We start from the raw sequence: 24,556 nt of genomic DNA, 5'->3' as shown, positions 1-24,556 counted from the left end.
AATGTCTCCTCAGTTTCCAAGTCCTGCCATATTGCTTCTCCCAGTTTCACTCAAACCCCCGCTCCCCTCCCCAGCCCCCTAGCCCACCACTGGTCTGCTGTCTTTCCTCTCCCCGGACCCGCTCAGGTCTCCCATTCCCTTTGCTTTTCCCCTCCACCCCCACCTCCACTGTAACCTGCTATGGTTAGTCTCCCCCTCTTCCTGCTGCACCCCTCATCACCACCTCTTCTGAAATTGCAAGCCCCCACTCCTGCTCCTCTTTCCCACTTTGCTCTGCTCCTTAACGCTTATTGCTGACATGCCCTGTGGCTGATTAGTTGCTGACTGTCACGCCCCATTTGAAGGGGGCAGTGAGGGCAGGGATTTCAATGTTTCTTCATGGCTGTATCTTCAGCACCTTAGTGCCTGGCTCATAGTGGGTGCTCAATAACTGCTTGTTGGTTGAATTAAGCCATGAATGAAAATAAAGGTGAAATCTGGGATGGGGAAAATTACAGAAGTTGTCCAGCATGCCTCAGGTTTCAAAGTGAGAAGAAAACGTATTATTTTCTAAGGTAGAAAGGAGTTTCCTAGAGAAAGTGGTGGTTTCACAGCCGAGTAACCTGCACAGCCATACAGGACCCCACATGTAGAAAAACCTGGTATTAGGAAGGGCCTGGCACCTGGAGTCTAGTGCTCTGAGGTTGAAGTCTTGAAATTCTTAATACTTGTATCTTTATATTTATTTATTTATTTATTTATTTTTGAGACAGAGTCTCACTCTGTCAACCAGGCTGGGGTGCAGTGGTGTGATCTTGGCTCACTGCAACCTCCACCTTCCAGGTTCAAGAGCTTCTCCTTCCTCAGCCTCCTGGGTAGCTGAGATTACAGGCGTCCTCCACCACGCCCAGCTAATTTGTTTTATATTTTTAGTAGAGACAGGGTTTCACCATGTTGGCCAGGCTGGTCTCAAACTCCTGACCTCAGGTGATCCACCCCGCCTCGGCCTCCCAAAATGCTGGGATTACAAGCACGAGCCACCACGCCTGGCTACTACTTGTGTCTTTGAATTTGCCTTTTGTAAGTGGAGTCCAGTGGGACAATGGGAGCCTGCGTGGTGGCTCAGGGCCTCTCCTCATGCATGATCCCACCTCCCATCAGCCCCATAGACTCCCAGGATGATTCTCAGACCCCTCCCTACCCTCTAGTGCACTGGGCCCCACCCAACCTCCCCTTCCCATGACCAAAAGGGGCCTGGGCACAGGCAAGGGAAGGGTCAGCATTGAGTATCTAGACTCCAATGCATCCCCAGGCAGGTCATGGCAGCGGCTGTTCTGAAGCCATTTCCCCTCTCCCCCATGGCAGCCCCATGGCATGTCTGGTGGCCATGTCTTGACAAGGGCCATCAAGGTACCCTGATCCAAGTATAAAGTCCCAGCTTGGAGGTTTAAAGATCCTTGGAGGTGGCCAAACTGCCATGGGCTGGGGCTGTTGGCCTGTGCAAAAGGAAGATGCCAGGCTCTGCTCCTCCTGGCCTGGCATTGCATAGGTCTGGTGACGCGAGGAAAGGGGAACTGAGCAGGTGTCAGAGTCAGGGGTTCCCAGATGCCTGAGGGTCTGGTGTGTCTGTCTCCTCTGGTCAACTTGAGGCACCCGCAGAGAAGAGTCACAAAATATGAATTGTGAAATTCATTCCGTATCTCAGCTGAATGCTCTGCTATTTGCATTTAAAATCTGCATTGCACGATATAAACGGTAAAATTCATGCTAATCATTTAAATTTTTAATTTTTCTTCACTTAGAATATTAAATAGCAAATAACATCACAATAAGCAGAGAAAGAGAGAGAGAGAAACCTTGGAAGAAAGAGAAAAGCATTGTAGGTACCTTTCAGGGTACTTGTTTCCTGCTTTTCGAACAAGAGTCCCACATTACCATTTGGCACTGGGTCTTGCAAATTTTATAGCTGGCCAGGAGTTATACTCAACATTCATGTCAAGGTGATTCTGTTAGGATTAAAGGTCTGGTAATCAGTTTCTGATTGTGTTTGGATAGTATCATTTGTACTTGATGGAACTATGCTGCCAGCTGTGTAATAATCCTACCTATATAAAGGAGCTATTTCCTCTCATTTATTGTTAACCCTTTAAAACTTGGTCTTCTTTCATTAAGCTAAAAGGACTAGCATTGCCAGGAAAATCTCACAAAGGAAAAGGCACAGCATAGACTGCTAATTTATACTAAAAGTCAGATATATACATATTTAAATATCCATCAAAATCCAAAATAACTTTCCTTCAAGGCTGAGATATGTCCCAACAAGTTTGAGCTTAGATCAGGTTTCTCAAAAGTGGCACTATTGACATTGGGAGCCGATCATAGTCCCAGGAGATACAATTTTTAATGCCATAATCCCGAATGTCATAATCCTGAAGTCCCAAAAGGTCAAAATCCGTAAAGTCTAAAACCTGAAAATCATAATCCTGAAAGAGCAGAATTCCAAAAATGTAATTCCGGAAAATATAATTTAAAAATTCTTTAAAAGATAGTTATTTACTTTTTTTTACATTTACATGTATTTACATTTTTAAAGGGAATTTATTTGAGAAACATATGAAAACACAGAATACTTCATAGGTCACTTTATGCAATAAAATAGGCAATAATAACATACATTTTTGTGCAAGCATAAACATTTATATATACTAATGAAAGTTGCATAATTATATCAGTAATGAACAGACAAGCCATATTCATAAAGAAATAGGTCATAAAAGGGCTGGGCGCAATGGCTCATACCTGTAATCCCAGCCAAGGTGGGAGGATTGCTTGAGCCCATGAGTTCAAGACCATCCTGGGCAACAGAGTGAGACTCCATCACAGGAGGCTGAAGTGGGAGGATTACTTGAGCCTACGAGGCCAAGGCTACATTGAGCTGTGATCACACCACTGCATTCCAGCCTGGGCAACAAAGTGAGACTCTATCTCAAAAAAAAAAAAAAAAAAAAAAAAAAAAAAAAAAGAAAGAAAAAAAAAAGAAATAGGTCAAGAAGGGAAATGTAAATGCATATCCCCATGGTTGGTAAATGTGTGCACCCAGCTTTATGCCTTTGGTCATCTGAAATACCATAACAACCTAAGATTCTTTTGATGAGATCTATCAAAAACAGGATGGGTCACTACTGCATATGCAGCCACCTAAAGAGCCAAGATGTTCAAACATTTTGCCTTTCACAAATGCAGATGTACAAAAAGGACACCTCTTCACTTACTGAGGATGCTTCAATGTTTTTATGTACAGGAACAATGCTTACACACAGTCAATGCTGTGACAATGTACTTTCATGGAGTCAAATTTGCAAAAAAACAGAACTTTCTAAGTCTCTACACAAATTATGCCTCCAGTATCAGAAATGATTTGAAGATGAATTATATAGCATAGCAAATTGTAAAAAAGAATGCCAACAATTTTAAATAGTGAAAAAAAAACATAAAACAGAAAAAAAGAACAAGATAATTTGACATACGAAAAAGTGTATTACAGGAATGTATTATGGGCAATTGCATGGAGATAGTCCATAAGAGCTGGCCAACCTCCACAATCATTAACTATATTTTAAAGTCTTGCATCATGAGGAATAGCTGCTTTTTCTCTTTTAGGGCATGGCTCTACTTGGAGAATATGTTCACATTCATTTTCTACATGGTGCTGTTCTTCCTGGCATTCTTCTATGATTCCATATACACTGACATGAGCATTCCCTACTAAATTTCCCTATTTTCTGTGTCATGCTTCTGTGTTGTTTTGGGTACTCAGAAATCTGTTCTGCATGCACTCATTAGGCCACAAATTTGACAGAAACAATACTGGTGATCAAACAGCAACACCATTGTGTATTTTCTTATCCTACCATGTACATATTTATTTGCAAAACAGTCAGTAACTTTGCTGGCGTCTTCAGGCAAATGTGGCTTTAATTCATTAAAAGTTTCTAGAATGTCATCAGCTGGAAGGAATTCCAAGGCAGGCAAATGACACATTTTTTCCCCATCTCTTAATACATACTGTACACAAGGAAACACTCTTCCCCCACCCCCCACCCACCCGCCCTTTAAGAGACAGGGTCTCTCTCTGTCTCCCAGGCTGGAGTACAGTGGCTTGATCACAGCTCACTGCAGCCTCCACCTCCCGGGCTCAGACAATCCTCCTGCCTCAGCCTCCCAAGTAGCTGGGACCACAGGCACACGCCACACCTGGCTAACTTAAAAAAAAAAATATTTCTAGAGACAGTGTCTCACTACATTGCCCAGGCTGTTATGAAATTTCTAAGTTCAAGCGATCCTCCCTCCTTGGCCACCACGCCCAGCTGGAAAGTGCATTTTTAAACTGAAGTTTTTTGTTTTGTTTTCAAGGTTACACAGTAATTTATTGAGAGCCTCCTCCCCCTGCCCTTGCAGTCTCTAGGTCACTTTTTCCGCTTGTAGATTTTGCACGCCAGCCCCAGAAAGATGGCTGGGAGCAGCGGCATTGCATACTGTTCAATGAGACCCATAATGTGGCTGTAACTGTCATCCTCATACTGCAAGAACACGGCCAGCAGATCTAGCTCCTCATATAGTGCCTTCTCCTGGACCACCTTCTTGGCCTCCTTCTGCCCATAATTCTCCTTCAGGATCTGGTACTGTTTTGGAGTGGCCCATTGCAGACACTGAACCACCAGCCAGCTGCATTTGTTGTCCTAGATGGCAATGCCAACTTTGTCAGTCACAGTGGAGTCCCCAAAGAGGTCAAAGTGATCATCCTGAATCTTAAAGAACTCTCCCATCTCCAGCAGGATCTTCTTGGCATTGGTGTGTGCCTTCTCACCATCAATGCCTGCCATATGCATGGCTGCAGCTATAGGAAGGTAGAAAGAGTAAAAAACTGTCTTGTACTTGACAATTTGTACTTCTTTTCCTTGAATCTGCCAAGATCCACATTGCCCTGGGGGGCTGTGATGGGGTCCAGGGTCTGCCCAATCTCAGTCTGATAGGAACTCTGCAGGAAGAGCTCAATCAGGTTCAGGTAATAGGGCTGCTCCCAACAACAGAGCTTCAGCAGGCAGTAGACACATGCTTCCAGAAGTATAGCATCATTGACGGCATCCAAACCCACGCCCGGCTTCTGATACCAGCAGATCTGTCCCCAGTGGGTGAGGGATGAATCCGTGATGTCATCTACCACGAGGAAGAAAGCTTGCAGCAGTTCCACACGCCAACCCACCGTCAGGGCCCACTGGAAACTATCAGCATCCTGTTTCCTTGGCTCCACCAGCTCCCGGAATGCTAAGCACCGTCAAACCCCGGTGATAACTTGCCTCCGATGGCATTGTACTCCAGGACCTCCTTGAGCCAGGCGATAGCATCTCCTGTCTCTGGGTGCCCCATCTCATCCTCAGTCAGCACCCTAACAATCCGGGAGAAGTGCTGAATGAAATCCTGTTTTTCTTGGGCATAAGCATCTGATTTTTGGTCTCCATTCATTCTGAGGGAGGAGCAAAGGGCTCTATTGCTTCTAAACTGAAGTTTTTGTCATTGCTGTATCTCATGGCCTATCTACTCATCTAATTTTCTATCAAATGCATTGGGCTGAATGGAAAAAAAACAAACTTTATTGGTAACACTTTGAAATTCACTTTTAGAAGCTTTGATCACACCTAATTCCAAATCTGTTGTTATGGTTTGGGGATTCAATCGAAAGCTATTTTCTTCTGCAAAGTGCAGCAAATCTTCAAATAATTGTTTAAATGACTAGATAAGTTCTAGAATCTTCAGAACCAACAGGGGCATGAATCATGTATAGTTGATAAAAACCAGTGGGGATAGTTTTGAAAGTGCCGTTCACTAGCCAAAATGAAACATGCGATAGTTTTTCTGTTAGATTTAGTGGTAAATATAAGCAGTCTATCTTCTTCGACAGTCAAATCCCTAACCAAGAACAGTTTGGTTAATGAGTTTTGTAACACTGGAGGAACCTCAGTATCAGCAAGTGTCTTTGGTTCACAAGGTTGCTCAGCTTGTCGAATTTTATTCTCTGACAAAGGGCATTTTTTGAAGGCAAGCGTGGCACTATTCATGAAGGAGCAGAATTTGTACATAACTGAATAATTTGGCAGGAGAGATTTCTTGTACTTTTCACCTGAAAAGTCACTTTTATGATCTTCAAAACACTAAACATTGAGGAAAGATATTCCCCACCTAGTCTACTGAGACTCACATATTAACCTCCTCTGGAAACACCCTCACAGACACATCTAAAATAATGCTTTACCAGATTTCTAGGGATTCCTTAATCCAGTCAAGTTGACACATAAATCAACAAGTTCACCCCTTATCAACTCGATATCCATCCACATCTCTTAAACCATACTTAATTTCCAAATGAAGACAATAACAAGGTAATAGTTCTGCCTAACATGATGCAATTATCCTGTATACAGCTGAAACGGCACTAATCCCTAACCTCAAATTTGGCTTTCAGGATTTTAACATCTGGGATTTTAATCTTTCAGGATTGTGATTTTGGAAGTTCACACATTAGGGATTCTGATCTTTTGGGATTTAAGACATTAGGGATTTTGGTCTTTCAGGATTTTCGCATTTGAGATTGTATCATTCAGGATTATGATCCAAACCCATTGACATTTTGTTGTCAGCGGCTGTCCTGTGCATTGTAAAATGTTTACAGTGTCCCTGGCCTGTACCCACTAGCAGCCAGTAGCACCCTATCCCAAATCATGACAATCAAAAATGCCCCCAGACATTGCCAAACGTCCCTTGAGGAGCAAAATCACCCTGTTAAGGACCACTGGCTTACATACATGGATTAATGAGATGGGAGGTAAAGCGCCATACAGTTTAGGACTGGAATGCCACTCCCTTGAGCATCAGATCCATGTTTCCTTCTGTACCCTACAATGAAGACCTACAAATCATAAACACAACTCCCATCAACTAAGAGACCAACAAATGCAAGACACATAAATACAGGGAAACTGAAGAATTCTTTTATTTAGTGGGAAAGAAGTAGGTAAATGACAGACAGCTCATATTCTGTTAAACAGAAAAAAAAAAGAATACAAACATCACAGTGATGAATTTTCACAAAGCTAATAGATTTGAACTACAGAGCAATGGAATATTTATAAGCAAGATGTCATGGTATTAATGATCAAATTGCATCTAACTGGGTTTTCTAAGCTCAAAAACATTTAAAATCTCAGACTTAAAATTTAAATCTAGACATGACAATTGTAAGCATACCACTCAGTCATTTAAAACTATTCGGTGAGTGCTACTCCTCCTGCATAAATATTTTTTTCCTAACATTATTTTTTCTCCCAAGATTTAGAATGTCACATCTCATGTTCCTACTAGTAATCACGCACAGGATTAAAAGCCCAACCAAGAAAGTATTCTTTTTATAATATGTTCTTAAAAGAAGAAAGAAAAATTAAATGTGAACATTTTGTACAATAGTTGCTGAAGAACAGTAAAACCAATTCCGAAATATCATGTGTACTATACAGAAAGGCATGGCTCATGGAACCAAGTATTCAACACTACAGCATTTGAATATCAGTCTTTAAAGGTTGGTAATATTACATCCTGTACACAGCTCTGTGTCTCTCTACCAGGCTAGCGCATGCCCAGGATCTGTCTGCTTTTCAGTTGGTAATTTTTCTCAATATCTGACAGGGCTTGAGCCCGCAGCTGGGCAGCGTGAAGCCTTTTCTTCAGGTCCTTGCACTTGGACTTAGATGTGAGCTGACTCTCAGAATTCTCACTCCTCATGATGTTCTCTTTACTTTCCCCACTGAAATGAACTTTCTTCTTAATTACTGAGGATGGAAGATTAAGAAGTTCTTTAGAAGGAAAAAGAAAAAGGGCTTTGAGTTACTTGAACAGAGTTCAACTCCTTCATACTTATACTTATCAAAAAGTATTTGCTCTTATGGCTCACATTTGAAATCTAGGTGCCTGTTTTATTTTCTCTGGGATAGGAGGTTAGGGGTGTAGGACTAGCAGAAATCAGCCTTTTAATCCACAGCATTGAAAAAATAATATTGGAATGTGCCAAAATTCAAGGAACATAAGTTTTATTCTCTTAACAACCAACAATCAATTTTACTCTTAAACACACTGAGTATTATGGACAACATAAAACTTTTGGAAATCAATGTTATTTATCTCTCTGTCCTTGAAAATAACTGCCATTCTATGCAGAACACCTTACCTACAGAAAAGTATAGAAGCAGAGGTTTTTTTTTGTCTTTGCTTTTTTTTTTTTTTTTTAATAGAGAACACCTACAGTTTTGGTTAAATGTTCAAGAACACTTAGTTTAAAGCATCTTAATGGACGAGAAATCTGTTTCCAAAAAATCTAAACAAATTCAGTGTGGAAAAGGTAAATCAAGTAAGAGTAGTAAAAACTGTAAACTATTCTTTACATGGAAAAAATAAATAATAATCATATTTACTTAAAGTGGCAACACTATTAACTGCTGACAGAATTACTGGGGGCTGGAGGCTTACAGATTCTAGAATCCTTTTATTTTTCCTTGGTGTTAAAGGAAATATGTTCGAATATTTACTGAGCTCATAGGATGGGCCACTGTGAACCAAACAAAGGCCCTATTCTAGTAGGAGGAGATAAACCAAACACAAATAAACAAGTACTGGTGGGGAATATTTGATGGTAATACGTGCTATTAGGAAAAATAGCCCTGGAAACAGGGACATGCTGGGTGGTGGGTGTAATGATACAAAGCCTCATACAGCATTTCTGAAGTAAGAAGCCACAGGGCTGTCTGGATGAAGAGTGCTCCAGGCAGAAGAAATAGGAAAGGCTGGCACACAGATGCACTGCCTTCCAAGGGTCCTGTGACTTCCCGCTTCATACGTCGCTTCCGCTTCAAAGCAAACTGGATTGCTTTTAGACCTTATCTCCACTGTTTCAACTCTATCCACCTTCTTATTACCACAAATACCTTTACATTTGTAAGTGAACATTGTCTTACTAATGGCATAGTTTTATTTTGTTTTTGTTTCTGTCTGAGATGGGGTCTTGCCATGTTTTCCAGGCTGGAGTGCAGTGGCTAGTCACAGGTGCAGCTGTAGTGCACTACAGCCTCGGACGCCTCGGCTTAAGTGATCTTCCTGCCTGAGCCCCAGAGTAGCTGGGACTATAGGTGCACCACCACACTTGGCTCTTAATGGGACAGTTTTATAAGAAAGAAAGTGTTTTAAAAACATTTTTAAAATTCTTCCATTAAATAGAAGAATGAATATTTCATCAAGTAAGAAAAGAACAGCTTTAAAAAAAGACACTGCTGCCTGCTGTGATGATTTCAATATACTTGTGATGGCTTCCTCATGTGTGGATTTTATAGCCCAAGGATGGGGAGAGGATATTTCCAACTGCCCTGAGTTCAGAATGGTACCCGCTCCCCACTGCTATGATGCTTATCTTATAGCTCTGATGTGTTCACTACTTTCAGCACTCAATACCCTAAAATGTCTGCTTGCCCCAGTGGATACTTGATTCCTATGGCTCATTTGAAATATTTGCCATGATTCACATATAAGTAGATTCCCATACTTATCTGTGTATCCTGTAAAGTAAAACACATCATCCTTACTTAGCTATTTTCATCTTTTGCTCAAAGACTATCAGGGCAAATGTAAATAAACTCTTTAACCGAAGAGCCATCCCCAACAGGGTCTTAAGTAATTCTCTGCAATGGGTTTGATGCATGAAATTCATCCAGGTAAAATTTTCTCCTCATTTTATCACCTAATCATGATTTAAGTCTATTTTGTCTTTATGGATGACAGTGTGGAATCTATGAAAAGCCAAAATAAATATTTTTATAATATTGAAATGGTAGACTGCAATATTGGGAAAAAAGAAGGTATTTTAACAGAGATGAAGCCAAAGTTTCATATAATCCTTGTTTCATTTACTTCTATCAGTAGTTTCATTTCTTTCCATCACTTATTCACTACAAAGTTATTGTGATCATCAATCTAACTTAAGTAGGGTTTTTTGTCTGTTCCATTTACAAAATGCTGCCAATGCTCACTAAATTGATCACATTACATCTCAATTTATTAAAGATGGGAATAATAGCTTTCATATATGCTGTCCTACATGGAATAAGGGAGTTATAAAAACTCTAAATTTTATTGAAAATTCAGATGCTCGATTTTTGAAACCAACAACTTTTAACAGTTAGTTTGTGTCATAAATCAAGCAAAAAGATGTTTCACAGTTTGCATTTTACATAATCTTAAAGAGTCGATTAAATTAGATTGAGGGTTTCTATAAAATGGAGAATGTTAGACAATGGTTCACTGGTATATACGATAACCACATCTCAGTGCGGCAGAGTGAAGGGACAATGCCACACAAAGGCAGGGCCCTGAGAAAGCTGAATATCTACATACCAGACTTTAAATAAAGAAGGAAATGCAGAGAACATATGTAGATATTAAACAATCAAATTTCAACAAATATGTCTTTCAACTTGAAAGGGTGTTAGCAAAGATCCAAACGTGACAGCCTATTCTGCAGGTGGCTTATCATGCCTTTTAAGCCATGCTTTCTATGAAAAATGAGGCATGGCAATATTAAAATGTTGATTTTTACTTGAAATGCAGTTTATCTCTCTGAAATCTGAAACATACAATAGTTTTGTAAATGCCCTAATTTTTAAAAATAAGTATCGGCCGGGCACGGTGTCTCATGCCTGTAATCCCAGCACATTGGGAGGCCGAGGCAGGCGGATCACGAGGTCAGGAAATCGAGACCATCCTGGCTAACACGGTGAAACCCCGTCTCTACTAAAAATACAAAAATTAGCCGGGCTTGGTGGCAGGCATCTGTAGTCCCAGCTACTTGGGAGGCTGAGGCAGGAGAATGGCGTGAACCCGGGAGGCAGAGCTTGCAGTGAGCCGAGATTGTGCCACTGCACTCCAGCCTGGGCTACAGAGTGAGACTCCATCTCAAAAAAAAAATTTTTTTTTAATGATAATAAAAATAAGTATCAATTACTAAACATGTAGTTTGATAAGGTAAAGAAAATCAAACATGAAATTCTATGACTCACTGCCTCAGGTCTATGAACCCAGGAAATAAATCATTGCTATAACAGAATTTTGTTTCCATTGAAATGCATATATTCAATGAAATCCATCTTAAAATTTGAGATTTGTAAATGAAAAGGGCTACCTAAGCCACTTTGGGAGCAACACTGGTGCACATTTCTTCATTTGTAGCACCAGCTTCTGTTGACCAAGTTGATTCTCATACCTGGATTACTTGCCAGAGACAGGAACTTCCGTTCCTTTAGCAAGCTGTAGTTCTTCAACAGATTTTCTGCTCTAGCCAGTTTGTCCTCTGCTAGTCTCTCACGAACACAAAGCTCCTGTTCTTTCTCTTTAAAAAGAGAATGGAAAAAGAAAAAAAAATTAACAACTGACCTTGACTAAAAAACAATTTACATTTGGCAATCTTATCACTACTAGCATGCCTGATACTGATAAGCAATGTTTGGGGAAAGGATTCTCACTATGCCTCAGTCAACCTGATTATGTTAGTTTTTAATTGAGTGTTTTAGTAGGCTGTATGTTATCTTAGATTTTCTTGAAAGGACTTGTTTAAACAAATACAAAGTTAGCTTCAACCTTTGGTCATCTTTTGTGGGAGTAACTCATTTGGGAAAACAAAAAACTAAAGCTATCTCTGCTCTTCACTGAAGATAAGCAACAGCTAATTTTCAGGGCATGATCTGGCCTCACAGTACAAAAATCTCCTTCTTCTGGTTGAATGACCACACCCAAACAAAAGAAAAAAAAACACAATTCAGTTAGGTGGTAGTTCATAGGATTAGTATTAATAACAAAGGTTACTATTTATTCATGGCCCCAAATTCAGAAAGTATTCAGATTTCAGTTGCTATATGAAATTATGGCTGGGCACAGTGGCTCACACCTGTAATCCCAACACTTTGGGAGGCCGAGGCAGGTGGATCACCTGAGGTCAGGAGTTCAAGACCAGCTGGGTCAACATGGCAAAACCCCATCTCTACTAAAAAATACAAAAATTAGCCAGGCATGGTGGCAGGTGCCTGTAATCCCAGCTACTCAGGAGGCTGAGGCAGGAGAACTGCTTGAACCCGGGAGGTGGAGGTTGCAATGAACCAAGATGGTGCCACTGTACTTCAGCCTGGGCAACGAGAGTGAAATTCCATCTCAAAAAAAAAAAAAGAAAAGAAATTATGAAACACTGGGGAAAGCTATAAGAAAAAGCTTTCTTATTTTTTACAGAGGTTTCCAAGTAAGTATAGGTTGTACCTATACAGTAAGCATATCTCACAGGACTATACAATATTTCATTATTTAAAGCCTGGATTGGGCATAAAGCTGCAGAAGTAAAATCAGGTGAGTCATGAGGGTGACAGGTCACAAATACGACCCCATCTCTCGTCTCCTGATGTTAAAATGAAGAACCTCACTCTGTAGCTACCTTGCATAACCCTAAATGCTTGCTAGTAGCTCTCATCTTGGTGGAGTAGACACACTTTCAATATCAAAACTAAATTAGCATCTAATCAGTTAATACTCATAAGTCAATGTTAATACCCACCAGAGTATTATTTATAGACTTAAAATATCTTGTATCTAGATCCTCTATTGAACTGCCTGAACAGACCAGATGTGGTAGGTCACACCTATAATCCCAGCACTTTGGGAGGTAAGATGGGAGGATTGCTTGAGCTCAGGAGTTCAAGACCAGCCTGGGTAATATAGTGAGACTCCATCTCATTTTCAAAAATAAAAAGTTAAAAAAAAAAGAAAAGAATTGCCTGAACATATCTCATCTACATACTGTAGGGTTTTAGACCTGGAATTCTGTTGGAGTGGCCATTTCAAAAGACAAAAGTCATGGTTTTTTATTATGGAAAGCAGCAATTTTAAGACCTTCCTTTACAGTGGGAAAACATTAGGGTATTCACAGTAGAGACGAAAAAGAAAAAAGTAACTCTAGAGTAAATACAAGGCTATCGTATTAGGGCCATCACAGTTAAGGCCCAATAATATATAACTAGCAACTGATCTCAGAGAAAGATGTCCAACATGAAGATGCCAGCAAGCCTGATTATTAAAAAGTCTAAAATACATATTTTGGTTTCTCAAGTATTTTTCAAAAGCTTCTAATAAGATCTGTATGTATAAAATATTCTGCTCAAAGAGATATTCAGACACATCAAAATAACCCACTTGGTAGTTCTCCTTTGCTTTGACCCCCATTCAGACTTACGCTCCAAGCTTTCTTCTCTTGCTTTGAGAGCTCGCTCTCGCTCCTGTAACTGAATTTCCTTCAGTTTCAGCTCACTCAATACAGGGCTGGAATCCTGCGATTTTTCTGGCTCTCCTAATTGTCGCCCTCTTCTCTCAAGATTTCTTCTTTGCTCGTCTGCAACCAAATCTGCTATTAAAGGGTTCTCGAGAATTTCTTCAACAGAAGGTCGATGGTAATCCTGGGGAAAAAAATACTCAGTATTATAGTCAGATTGCATAACAGAATAGTCCTCCTAAGACAGCAGTTAAAATAAAAGGACAAAAATGTGTTTCCAAGACAAAAGAAAGGACTCCTTTATGGCTAGGTCTTAAACACTTGGAAAAATAAGTTCACTGGTGGTTTTAACTCATGAGGTTCTGGGTCCACAAGGTAATGCAGATGTTAACTTACCTTTTTTCCCTTTTCCCCTTTTCACCTTTCTAAGAAGGTTCAATCCCTGAAGATTGGCACATCTTGTGCTGGGGCTTGGTAGCATTGCTAGGGTCTGTTTTAGGGGAAGTACTGCCCTTGCATTTCTAAACTACATTTAGCAAGATACTCTCTCACTGACTCTCAATCCTGTCACTTCATCTGTATCCTTGTCTGTGATCCTACGGCATTTTCCTTCTTCTCTCATGTCAGCCTGATCCCCAGAACATCTCCTTCCCCATTCTATAGCCAGAGTTTTTTCACATAATCTCTTTATTGATTTTCCCTCTGCTTTTTAGCTGTCCTCCCTCCGCCCTCCATCACCCCTCCCCTTCTTCTGGTCTTTAATCTCTCAATTAGAGCTAGAGGCAGAGTAATAAACTCTTATTTCTGGCCCATTCCCTCACTACCTGCCACTGTGAGGTAGGCAAGGACAAGGGGAACGAGATTTTGAATTCTTTTTGCAATCTTTCCTTGCTACCAACCATCTGTTAGCATGACAGAGTGGGAGGAGAAATAAAGAAAGCGCAGAAGGTGGGCCAGCAAGGATGTGCAATTTGCCAAATTTACATATGTTTTCACTTGTGTTAACACAGTAAATTTAGCTAAGAAAGTATATTTAACGTTTCTTCAGTCTCCATTGATCTACAAGAGAGAATATATGCTCCGACACTTAACTGACAGCTAGAAACAGACAATATATCATCTTATCATCTTTACCTTTAAGTTTAACATCCTCGTAATAATTTCATTCAATTCATCAGAGTAACGGTATGGAATTCGCCTGAATTTGCCTTCTCTGATTTTCCCAGCGAGTTCTTTCTGGCTAAAAGCTGTAAATGGAGGCCTAGGATTAAAAAAGAAGAAGAAGACAACGAAGACATTTTCAAATTGTAAAAATGAAAATATACAATAGGAACTAAATCAAAAGCACAGCTTAAGCTCCAGTTTGTATTTAAGTTTCTACTTCTGGGATTTTCTTCTTATAAGTTTCCCAACCTTGGCACTATTGACATTTGAGGTCATATAATTCTTTGTTGTGGGGGGCTGTCCTGTGCATTATAGGTATTTTGTAGCCTCCCTGCCCTCTACCCTCTAGATGCCAGAAGCACTCCCCAGCTGTGATAACTAAAAATATATCCAAACATCATCAAATGCCCCATAAGAGGCAAATTTGCTTCCCTTATCCCTAGTTGAGAATCACTGCTCTACAGAATAGTTTCAAAGGGAAAAAAAATGAAAAGAAGAACAAAGGAAAAGAATTGGAGCTCTTCCCTGCTCTACAGATCCCCAGACCTCTACCCGAGTCGTTTCATTTCTTCCACATCCTTACAGTAGCTTTAACTTACCTGCCTGACCTATGTGCTCTCCCGTGAGCTAAGTGTCAATCTAATAAGAAAGCGCCTAACCAGCCAAGACCCTTGAACAGTCAAGACCCAGCCTCATGGCTTATAGTTTTAATTTGTGAATAGTTTCTTTTAGCCTGTTCATCTACCTTAATTTTACCCAGGGTACAATTCTTTCAGACTTGAATATACTTTCGTTAGCACAGAGGCTCAAAAAACTGAACCCAGTGAAATGTGACAAACAGTACAAACCTTAGACTAGGAATCTGTCTTCATCATACTTACATTAATGCACATAACTCATACAGCAAGCAGCCCAATGACCAGATATCTGATTTCTCATTGTAGGACATGCGATTCATTTGTTCCTATACAGGGAAAAAGGGTAAGAAAGTGGAAGGTGTTAAGAGTTTATTTTGTTTTGAAACTTAAAAAACACATTAAATTACTCCTGAGATAAAAACAGAACCTCAAAGTTTTTAGCTTATACTTTATCTTGAAATTTATAATGGAAAAAAGGCAATGATCTTGTTCCAATACACTCCATCATACATAATTCATTCACTCATTTTCCATTCACAAATGAAAGTGCTTAGTATAGACTAGGCACTGACAATACAGAGGTGAATATGAGAGACTTCTACTCTCAAGGCAAATTAAGAAACACCATTTTAAAAGAACTAGAGGAAATTTAAGAATAGTCAAAATATGTATCTAGTCCACATTTAAATTGATATAGACATAAATAGCTAATTAAATTATCCATTTATATTTTGTCTTAGTCCACTCCATAAATCACAGTAGTAACTAATATTATCCTTACCTATTTTATTGTTTGCCTTTCTTCCACATCTACAGTAACAACAGCCTACCAGAGCTCCTATTCTCAACAGAGGGAATAGAAGCAATCTCTAGTGGCTGGTTAGTGTTTTAAAGTCCAACTGGTGAGTCTGATGCCACTTTTTGACAATCAGTGCCTTAGGAAAGCTGAACCACTCTAATTACAAGGGCAGGAGGGAAAAGGAACAAAAGAATAGGTTTCAAATTTCCCAAGAACCACTTCTGGATAATTGTCCTTTATGTTAAAAACATTCTATTTGGAATTTGATACAGTGAGAAAATGGTACTGTTCTGGCTATTTTTAGTCAAAACCAAAATCATTAATTTACAAAGTTTTATACTATAGTAAGATCTGTTAACATAATTTATAAATATTTGGAAAATCCTAGAAAGGTGAACTACTAAAATACTAACAAATATTTCTTCATCTTTATCTGTTCAGATGTCATATACTAACACATTAGTGCTATCACAATTGACTTAAACTTTTTAAAAGCCATCAGGCAATATCTAATAACAGCCATAAACATTTACCCCAGCAATTTCATTTTATGAGCTACACTCCAAGGAAATAACCAAAAAGGAAGAAAGAATCATTCATACAAAGATATGCAGAGCAGTACTTCTAAGAATGGTGAAACATGTTGGAAACAAAATATCCAGCAATAGAGGTAATTGGTGAGTGGACTCAGCAAGATATTTCAGGGATAGGCCACAAAAAAATAAAATGTACAAAAAGTTAACGTTGTAAAAACATGCTATCTGAAGTGAGCAAACTTCCTGAGCTCTGATTCTGCATGCACAAGAATCATTTACAGAGCCTCTTAAATGCAAAGTCTAAAATAAAAAGTAAAATATTAAAAAAAAAACAGACTTCAAGAACCCACCCAGAGATCGAAATTCACTCGATGGATTTGGGTTTGGGTTTGAGACCCAGAACTCCGCATTTTAAACAAACACTCCAAGTGAGTCTGATGCAGATAACCAGGACCTACACATTGGGAAACAACTCTTGAGGGCAAGGACAAAATCCATTTCATTTTTGTAATCCTTGAGTTTAATGCATCATAGTCATTCCATAAAAGCTTGAACTGAATATGCTTTAATTTGCATGAATGCTCAAAAAATTGAACCCAGTGAGAGATGACAAACGGCGCAAACCTTAGACTAGGAATCTGTCTTCATCATACTTACATTAATGCACATAACTCATGCAGCAAACAAAAACTGATATAGACTTTATTGGTCTGGTGGTCCATGTGGAAAAATATAACAGTATTTTCAATTCTTGGCTACTAGATATTACTAAACAAACAGAAAACTCAATTTCCCTGCTTCAGAATGCTTAACATTAAAAGATGTTTTGGCTGGGCATGGTGGCTCACGCCTGTAATCCCAACACTTTGGGAGGCTGAGGTGAGCAGATCGCTTGAGGTCAGGAGTTCGAGACTAGCCTGGTCAACATGATGAAACCCTGTCTCTACTAAACATACAAAAATTAGCCAGGCATAGTGACATGCACCTGTAGTCCCAGCTATTCTACTTAGGAGGCTGATGCAGGAGAATCCTTTGAACCTGGGAGGCAGAGATTGCAGTGAGCCAAGATCACACCACTGCACTCCAGCCTGGGCAACAGAGCGAGACTCTGTCTCAAAAACAAACAAACAAGAAAACAAAAATAAAAGATGTTTTAAAAAGTAGCTAAATTCTGAAATACTTACAGGAGACATGTAATAAGGTGTGCCAACAAATGTTTTTGCAAAACTCGTGTCGTGGTTTAATATTCTAGCTAGCCCAAAGTCTCCAAGCTTGACGTTTTGCTTGCCATCCAGGAAAACATTGGCTGGTTTCAGATCCCGATGCAATACGGTATGACCACCATCACTTCGTCTGTGGCATTCCTTCAGGGCCAGAGTCAACTGAGTCATCACTCGAAGAACAAACTCTTCATCTAAGTATTGCCTGAAACCAAAGCAGTTATACAGCATATAACTTCTAAAAAAATCATTGCCAAGATGGGATGATATAAATTATCCAGTGTACAAATAGGGAAATTATTTATTTATTTATTTATATTTTTTGAGACAGGGTCTTACTCTGTCACCCAGGCTGGAATGCAGTGGCACGATCATGGCTCACTGCAGCCTCGACCTCCCAGGCTCAAGCAATCCTCTTGCCTCAGCCTCCCAAGTAGCTTGGACTACAGGCACATGTCACCATACCTGGCTAATTTTTGTAGAAACAGGGTCCCACTATGTTGCCCAGGCTGGTCTTGAAATCCTGGGTTCAAGTGATCCTCCCGCATCGGCCTCCCAAAGTGTTGGGATTACAGGTGTGAGCCACCACACTCAGCCTATAAATTGTTATTTTGATATAAAATATGGGTGTTGATTCACTGGGAATTTTCTGAAGTACTATGGACCTACCAAACAAGTACAAGTACACTCTTCCATATTACTGATCCCAAAACAAGATGCTTAAAATAAATGAAACTAGACCAATTTCAGCTTACATTTTTAAAAGATTATGCTTACCTTTCCTTGGTTCCCTTTGTAATTACACTAGCCAGATCCCCTCCTTCACAATATTCCATTACAATGTACAGTGTTGTATTGGTCCGGTCAATAATCCGATCATAGTAACGAACGATGTTTGGATGTTTCAGTTCACGAAGCAAATTCACTTCAGAAACAAGCATCTGTTTCTCAGCTTCTGTCATGGAGCCATAGTCAAGTTCTTTCCAAACTAATATCTGAAATAAGAATTTCCAAGGTATGAATGAACTCATTATGCTCAAAAACAAAGAATGAAAGTTCCAAGATTTAACAAATTACCTCTCTTTTAATTATATCCTACAATCAAGGTCATTATCTAATTTAGTTCAATGAACTTAAGGAGCTGTGAGTTTACTTCCATAATCTTCCTCCAGTTCTAAGCAGTAAATGATGTTGTGGGGAGATAAACGGGAATGAGGCACATGAGGACTCCCCCAACCCCTACCCTCAGTTGATTAGTGGGAAGTTGGCTAAAAGGTTTGACTATAGTCAAAATTGGGGTGAAGGTGGTCAAAGTCCCTGCCCCATTCCACCCCAGTCGTGTTTCCCCAGGATGAGACACCTTGGTAAAGATCCCTCCATCAGCAGCCAGGCAGTTTCCTGTCCAATGTTACTTTCTGTAAAAGTTCTACCTATATACATTGGGAAATATGAATCCAATAATCCTAATAATGGATATTTTGAGGGAGTCTGACTGCAGATACAAAGCTTCGGGTTCTGGTAGTCCTGCCCCTTTCTTGTGCCTGAGAGAGGGCCACTCTTAGAGCTCTAAAAACAGCTCAGGAATTAGTTACGTGTCACCAATGGAAGGTCCTTAGCAAGCCAAAGCAGGAGAAAGAGAGAAATGGGGAGAGAAACGGGAAAAGATGGAAATACATATATCAAAAGAAGCGGTCTCCCATCCTTTAAGCCACCCAGGACAGGCTGTCAGATGCAGACCCAGGAAAGACGGTTTAGTCTTCCGGGCACCCATTTCCTCAGCCCTCTCGGTTCCCTTCGGTGGCGCAGGGCGCTCGCCCCGGGGCGACGAAACCTAAGCAGGGGCAGGCGCAGGGTAGGTCCCACGCTCACCTTGCCATCACTCTTCCTCCGGATCTTCTGGCAGCGGCCGTAGGAGCCTGTGCCAATGGTGTACAACACTTCATAGTCCTCAGCCCGGGAAGGCATGGCCGGCCAGTCGCCAGAGTCGCGCTGCCTCACGCAGGTTGCGCCCCCAAGTGCGGAGCTCCAGGGACCAGGAGCTCCAGGGACCTGGACGGAGAAGCCCCCGAGCAGCACTGACCCGCCACCCCTGCCTTGGGCCCCGTTTAACCGTCGCGGGCCCTGATCTTGCAGTCTATTGGCAGGCGGTGGGCCCTCTTCGCCTCTCTGATTGGCTAAGAAGACCACAACAATACCCTAGGCATTTTGGGAAAAGTGTCACTAGGCAACCGCGTCGGCGTCTGCTTTTAACCCGTGGGAGAACTGGGCGAGCTAAGCCAAACGGAGGGCGGGAGAAAGGAAGCGGCAGCTGGCGCCTCTCGGCAACTCTAACCCTCTGGTAGAGATCGCCAAGGTAACCGAGATCTAAGGACCTCCCCTCAGGCTTCTTTGCACACCGCTTCCACCAGATGCCTTCTGACCTTTGCACTCTGGCCCCTCACACTACCTACTCTCCCCGGCACACGACTTCCTCGCTCAGGTTCCAGTACCCTGAACCTGGGTGGGGTCACGTTGAGGATATGCTGAGAGCTGAATACAAATTAGAAATACAGACTCCCGGGTGGGCGCGGTGACTCACGCTCGCCCGTAACCCTAGCACTTTGGGAAGCCGAGGTGGGTGGGTCGCTTGAGCCCAGGAGTTCAGACCAGCCTGGGCAACAGGGCAAACCTCGTCTCTACTGAAAATACGAAAATTAGGCCGGGCGCTGTGGCTCACGGCTATAATCCTAGCACTTTGGGAGGCCGAGGCTGTCGGATTGCTTGAGGCCAAGAGTTCAAGACCAGCCTGGCCAACATGGCGAAACGCCGTCTCTACTAAAAATGAAAAAAAAAAAAAAAAAAAGTAACAGAGCATGGGGTTGCAGGCCTGTAATCCCAGCTTCTTGGGAGGCTGAGGCATGAGGAATTGCTTGAACCCGGGAGGCAGAGGTTACAGTGAGCCGTGCGCCACTGCACTCCAGCCTGGGCGACACAGTGACACCCAGTCTCCAAAAAAAAAAAAAAGAAGAAATACAGTCGCTCTCCTACCAAGTACTTTACACGTCTTGTCCCGTTTATGTGTGCCAAATACATAATTAACCCTATTGACAATACTTCATTGAACACAGATTCTCTTTTACGCACCCACACAAACCAACGTTCTCAGCTTACCCAGCCAAATGAACAGCCCCATATTTACCGGGGAAGGAGGACTTAGAGGCCTCCATCCAGGGCTTGTTAGAGGAATATGTACATTACCAGAAAGCTAATAATTTGGAAATGCATGAACAGGCCAGTTTTCTTTAAATATCTGTTCAGCAAAGGATTAAAAGACACCTGATTTTCTATTAATAAGAATTTAAAAGCTCTTTATGTAAAAATAAGGGACTTATTACATGCCCTGAATATAACATAAGATAATTGGAATTGCCAACCAGGAGAATTTTTAAATTAACATTCAAGGGCACTGTCTTACCTCAGGGGAATAGGACCAATTTAGGTTTCAAAAGTTATGTAAGGAACTGCAAGTGGCTGTGTTAATTAGCATCATTTTTTTTATTTTTGTGCCTCTTACAGATTGGTATCCATAGAGCTTGCTGTGGTTTGAATGTATCCCCCAAAGTTCATGTGTTGGAAACTTTATTCTTAATGCAAAAGTGTTAAGAGGTGAGACCTTTAAATTGATTGGGTTATGAGGGCTACGCCCTCACGAATGGATTAACGTAATCACAGGAGTGGGTTATCTTGAGAGCCGGTTGGTTATAAAAATGCGTTTTGGCTTTCCCTTGCTGTTTCTCTTACCATGTGATGCCTTCCGCTATTTTTTGACCCAGAGAAAAGGCTGCTGCCAGATGCTACCCCTTGATCTTGGACTTCCTAGCTTCCAGAACCGTGAGCCAAATAAACTATTGTTTATAAATTGTCCAGTCTGTGGCATCCTATTATAGCAACATGAAACTGTATAAGACAGAGCCCTGGCCGGGCATGGTGGCTCACACCTGTAATCCCAGCACGTTGGGAGGTCAAGGCGGGTGGATCACGAGGTCAGGAGTTCAAGATCAGCCCGGCCAACATGGTGAACCCCGTCTCTACTAAAAATACAAAAATTAGACGCGATGGCAGGCACCTGTAATCCCAGCTACTCGGGAGGCTGAGGCAGAAGAATCGCTTGAACCCGAGTGGCAGAGGTTGCAGTGAGTGGAGATCACACCATTGCACTCCAGCCTAGGCGACGGAGTGAGACTCCGTCTCAAGAAAAAAAAAAAAAAAAAAAAAAGAGCTGTTTGGTTATCCTGCCCCAAATCCAGTCCTGCACCTTCTCTCTGGCCACTTCTGCTTTTGCTCTAAACGCACACTTTCTCAGTTCCTCACCACCACCATCATCTTTGCACCTGTGATTGCATTTGTCTAGAATACTGTCCAACCCACTCCACTCCCTTATCCACTCCAGTCATGTCTGCCCAGAGGACATAACGTGTCCTTCAAGATTCAATTCCAACTTTCTCTCCTGTAATCTGAGAAGCCTCTCTGGCGTACTTGGACAGTCAATCCTCCATCTACAGTGTTCATAGACCACTTTATACATAAATCAAAACTTATCATTATTTGTTTACATGGCTCTCACAGTAGCTGAACTCCGAACTGCTTATAGCCAGCATAAGTCCTGTAATAGAGAAGGCATGCAATAAAGCTTCGTTAAATAAAAATCTGCGAAAGCCCCTTATTAATAATTATGCAAGGATTTTGAGTGGGCGCTCAAGTACTCAATTGCCAAATGCCCCAGCTCTAGGCAGAGACTAAATATCTGGGAAGGAGCCATCCCAAGAGTATGGAATGTGGCTCCTACGCACATATGCTCATTTAACAAGTATTTATTGAGCACTTGCTATGGCCCAGGTATGATAGGTATTGACATGCTGGCTTTTCATTTAAAAAAAGACAGTGGAGCCACAAAGACAATAATAAAGAGTAGCACAGGAGGCTGGGTGTGGTGTCTCATGCCTGTAATCCCAGCCCTTTGGGAGGCCGAGGCAGGCGGATCACCTGAGGTCAGGAGTTCAAGACCAGCGTGGCCAATATGGTGAAACCCCGCCTCTACTAAAAATACAAAAATTAGCTGGGTGTGGCCAATATGGTGAAACCCTGCCTCTACTAAAAATACAAAAATAGCTGGGTGTGGTGGCACGTCTGTAGTCCCAGATACTTGGGTGGCTGAGGCAGGAGAATCGCTTGAACTTGGGAGGCAGAGTTTGCAGTGAGCCAAGATCGCACTACTACACTCCAGCCTGCTCAACAGACCGAGACCCTGTCTCAAAAAAATAAAATAAAATAAAGGCCGGGCACGGTGGCTCAAGCCTGTAATCCCAGCACTTTGGGAGGCCGAAGTGGGCGGATCACGAGGTCGGGAGATCGAGACCATCCTGGCTAACATGGTGAAACCCCGCCTCTACTAAAAATACAAAAAATTAGCTGGGTGTGGTGGCAGGCACCTGCAGTCCCAGTTACTCGGGAGGCTGAGGCAGGAGAATGGCGTGAACCCGGGAGGCAGAGCTTGCAGTGAGCCGAGATCGCGCCACTGCACTCCAGCCTGGGCGACAGAGCGAGACTCCGTCTCAAAAAAAAAAAAAAAAAAAAAAAAAAGGGGGTAGCATAGGAATCACTCACATGACAAACCCTAAAGTTTGGCCAGAGTTAGCCCGCATCATGAGTGAGGGCAGGACAGCCCAGCAGAGACCACTAGACACCAGAATAGAAAGAGACACTGGGAGATGAGAAGCATGTGGGAGTCAAACAGGGACAGGTTACAGGGAACATCCTTTCCCCTATAACTTCTTTCCTTTTTCCTTCATATTCCATCCATTCTTTAAGTCTCAGCTCATGCCCAATTTCTTCTCTGAAATTTTTCCTGATTGACTTCAACCCACTATGATCTATCTTCTAATTACTCTTAAGAGTAATCAACTGTGTTTTTACTCATTTAGAATTATACTAGGCCATATTACTAGCTTCTCATGTGCATGTATCTTATCTGCCTTATTAAATGGAAAATTCATCCTGCAACAAGTATAAATAGAGGCTCAGCCAGGTGCCAGATGCTGAGGATACCACAGTGAATAGGACAGACATATAGTCCTGTAGGTGGAAGAGATGGATGTAACCTAAGTACACAGAGAAACTCCACTGTGACAAATTGTGGCAAGAATTAAGAAGAAAAGAAACGAAGAACTGAGATGATTCCATTTAAACAGAGAAAGAAGATGAGCAACTCTATAAGAGTGGGGCCAACCCTTGAACTTCTCTATAACCACTCTCCCCACACCCATGGTCTAATTCACTGTCTTCACACTTTTCTTGCTAACTGTGCTCATGTTGTCAGTTTTCATTTAAATTTGGTGAAATCTCAAATAAGAGAGTATTTGCACTTGCATTTTCTCCCACAGGCACTCTGTACATGTCCATAGAGACACTGATTACTATTATTATTATTTTTTGAGACAGGGTATCACTCTATGGCCCAGGCTGGAGTGCAGTGGCACGATCACAGCTCACTGCAGTCTCAACCTCCTGGGCTTAAAGCAATCCTCCCACTTCAGCCTCCTGACTTAGCTGGGATCACCGGTGCACACCACCATGCCTAGCCAATTGTTTTAACTTTTTGTAGAGATGAGGTCTCACTAAGTTGCCTAGGCTTATCTTGAACTCCCGGGCTCAAGCCTCTCGGCCTCCCAAAATGCTGAGATTTCAGGCGTGAGCCACCACGCCTGGCCTGATTAATTTTAATTTTAATTTTCTTTTTCTTTTTCTTTTCTTTTTTTTTTTTTTGAGATAGAGTCTCACTCTGT

The 24,556-nt window shown here is 41.5% G+C and overlaps 1 protein-coding gene and 1 pseudogene across 3 annotated transcripts; both read right to left on the bottom strand.

The window, feature by feature from the left end:
• Positions 1–1,748: 1,748 nt before the first annotated feature.
• On the bottom strand, positions 1,749–20,151 carry NEK2 (NIMA related kinase 2). 3 transcript variants are annotated; one of them, XM_054660372.2, is made up of 8 exons: positions 19,605–19,919; positions 18,513–18,730; positions 17,700–17,940; positions 15,424–15,506; positions 14,513–14,639; positions 13,343–13,562; positions 11,333–11,458; positions 1,749–2,960 (listed from the first exon to the last, which is right to left on the bottom strand). In XM_054660372.2, the coding sequence occupies exons 1-8, from the start codon at positions 19,698–19,700 to the stop codon at positions 2,905–2,907; spliced, it is 1,167 nt and encodes a 388-aa protein (XP_054516347.1). In that variant the 5' UTR covers positions 19,701–19,919; the 3' UTR covers positions 1,749–2,904.
• On the bottom strand, positions 4,204–5,614 carry LOC469673 (farnesyl pyrophosphate synthase-like; annotated as a pseudogene).
• Positions 20,152–24,556: the final 4,405 nt, after the last annotated feature.

Source organism: Pan troglodytes, chromosome 1 (assembly GCF_028858775.2).
Source record: "Pan troglodytes isolate AG18354 chromosome 1, NHGRI_mPanTro3-v2.0_pri, whole genome shotgun sequence".
Lineage (NCBI taxonomy): Eukaryota > Metazoa > Chordata > Mammalia > Primates > Hominidae > Pan > Pan troglodytes.
The sequence above is the reverse complement of the archived record's forward strand: the minus strand, read 5'-3'. Positions and strand labels throughout refer to the sequence as shown.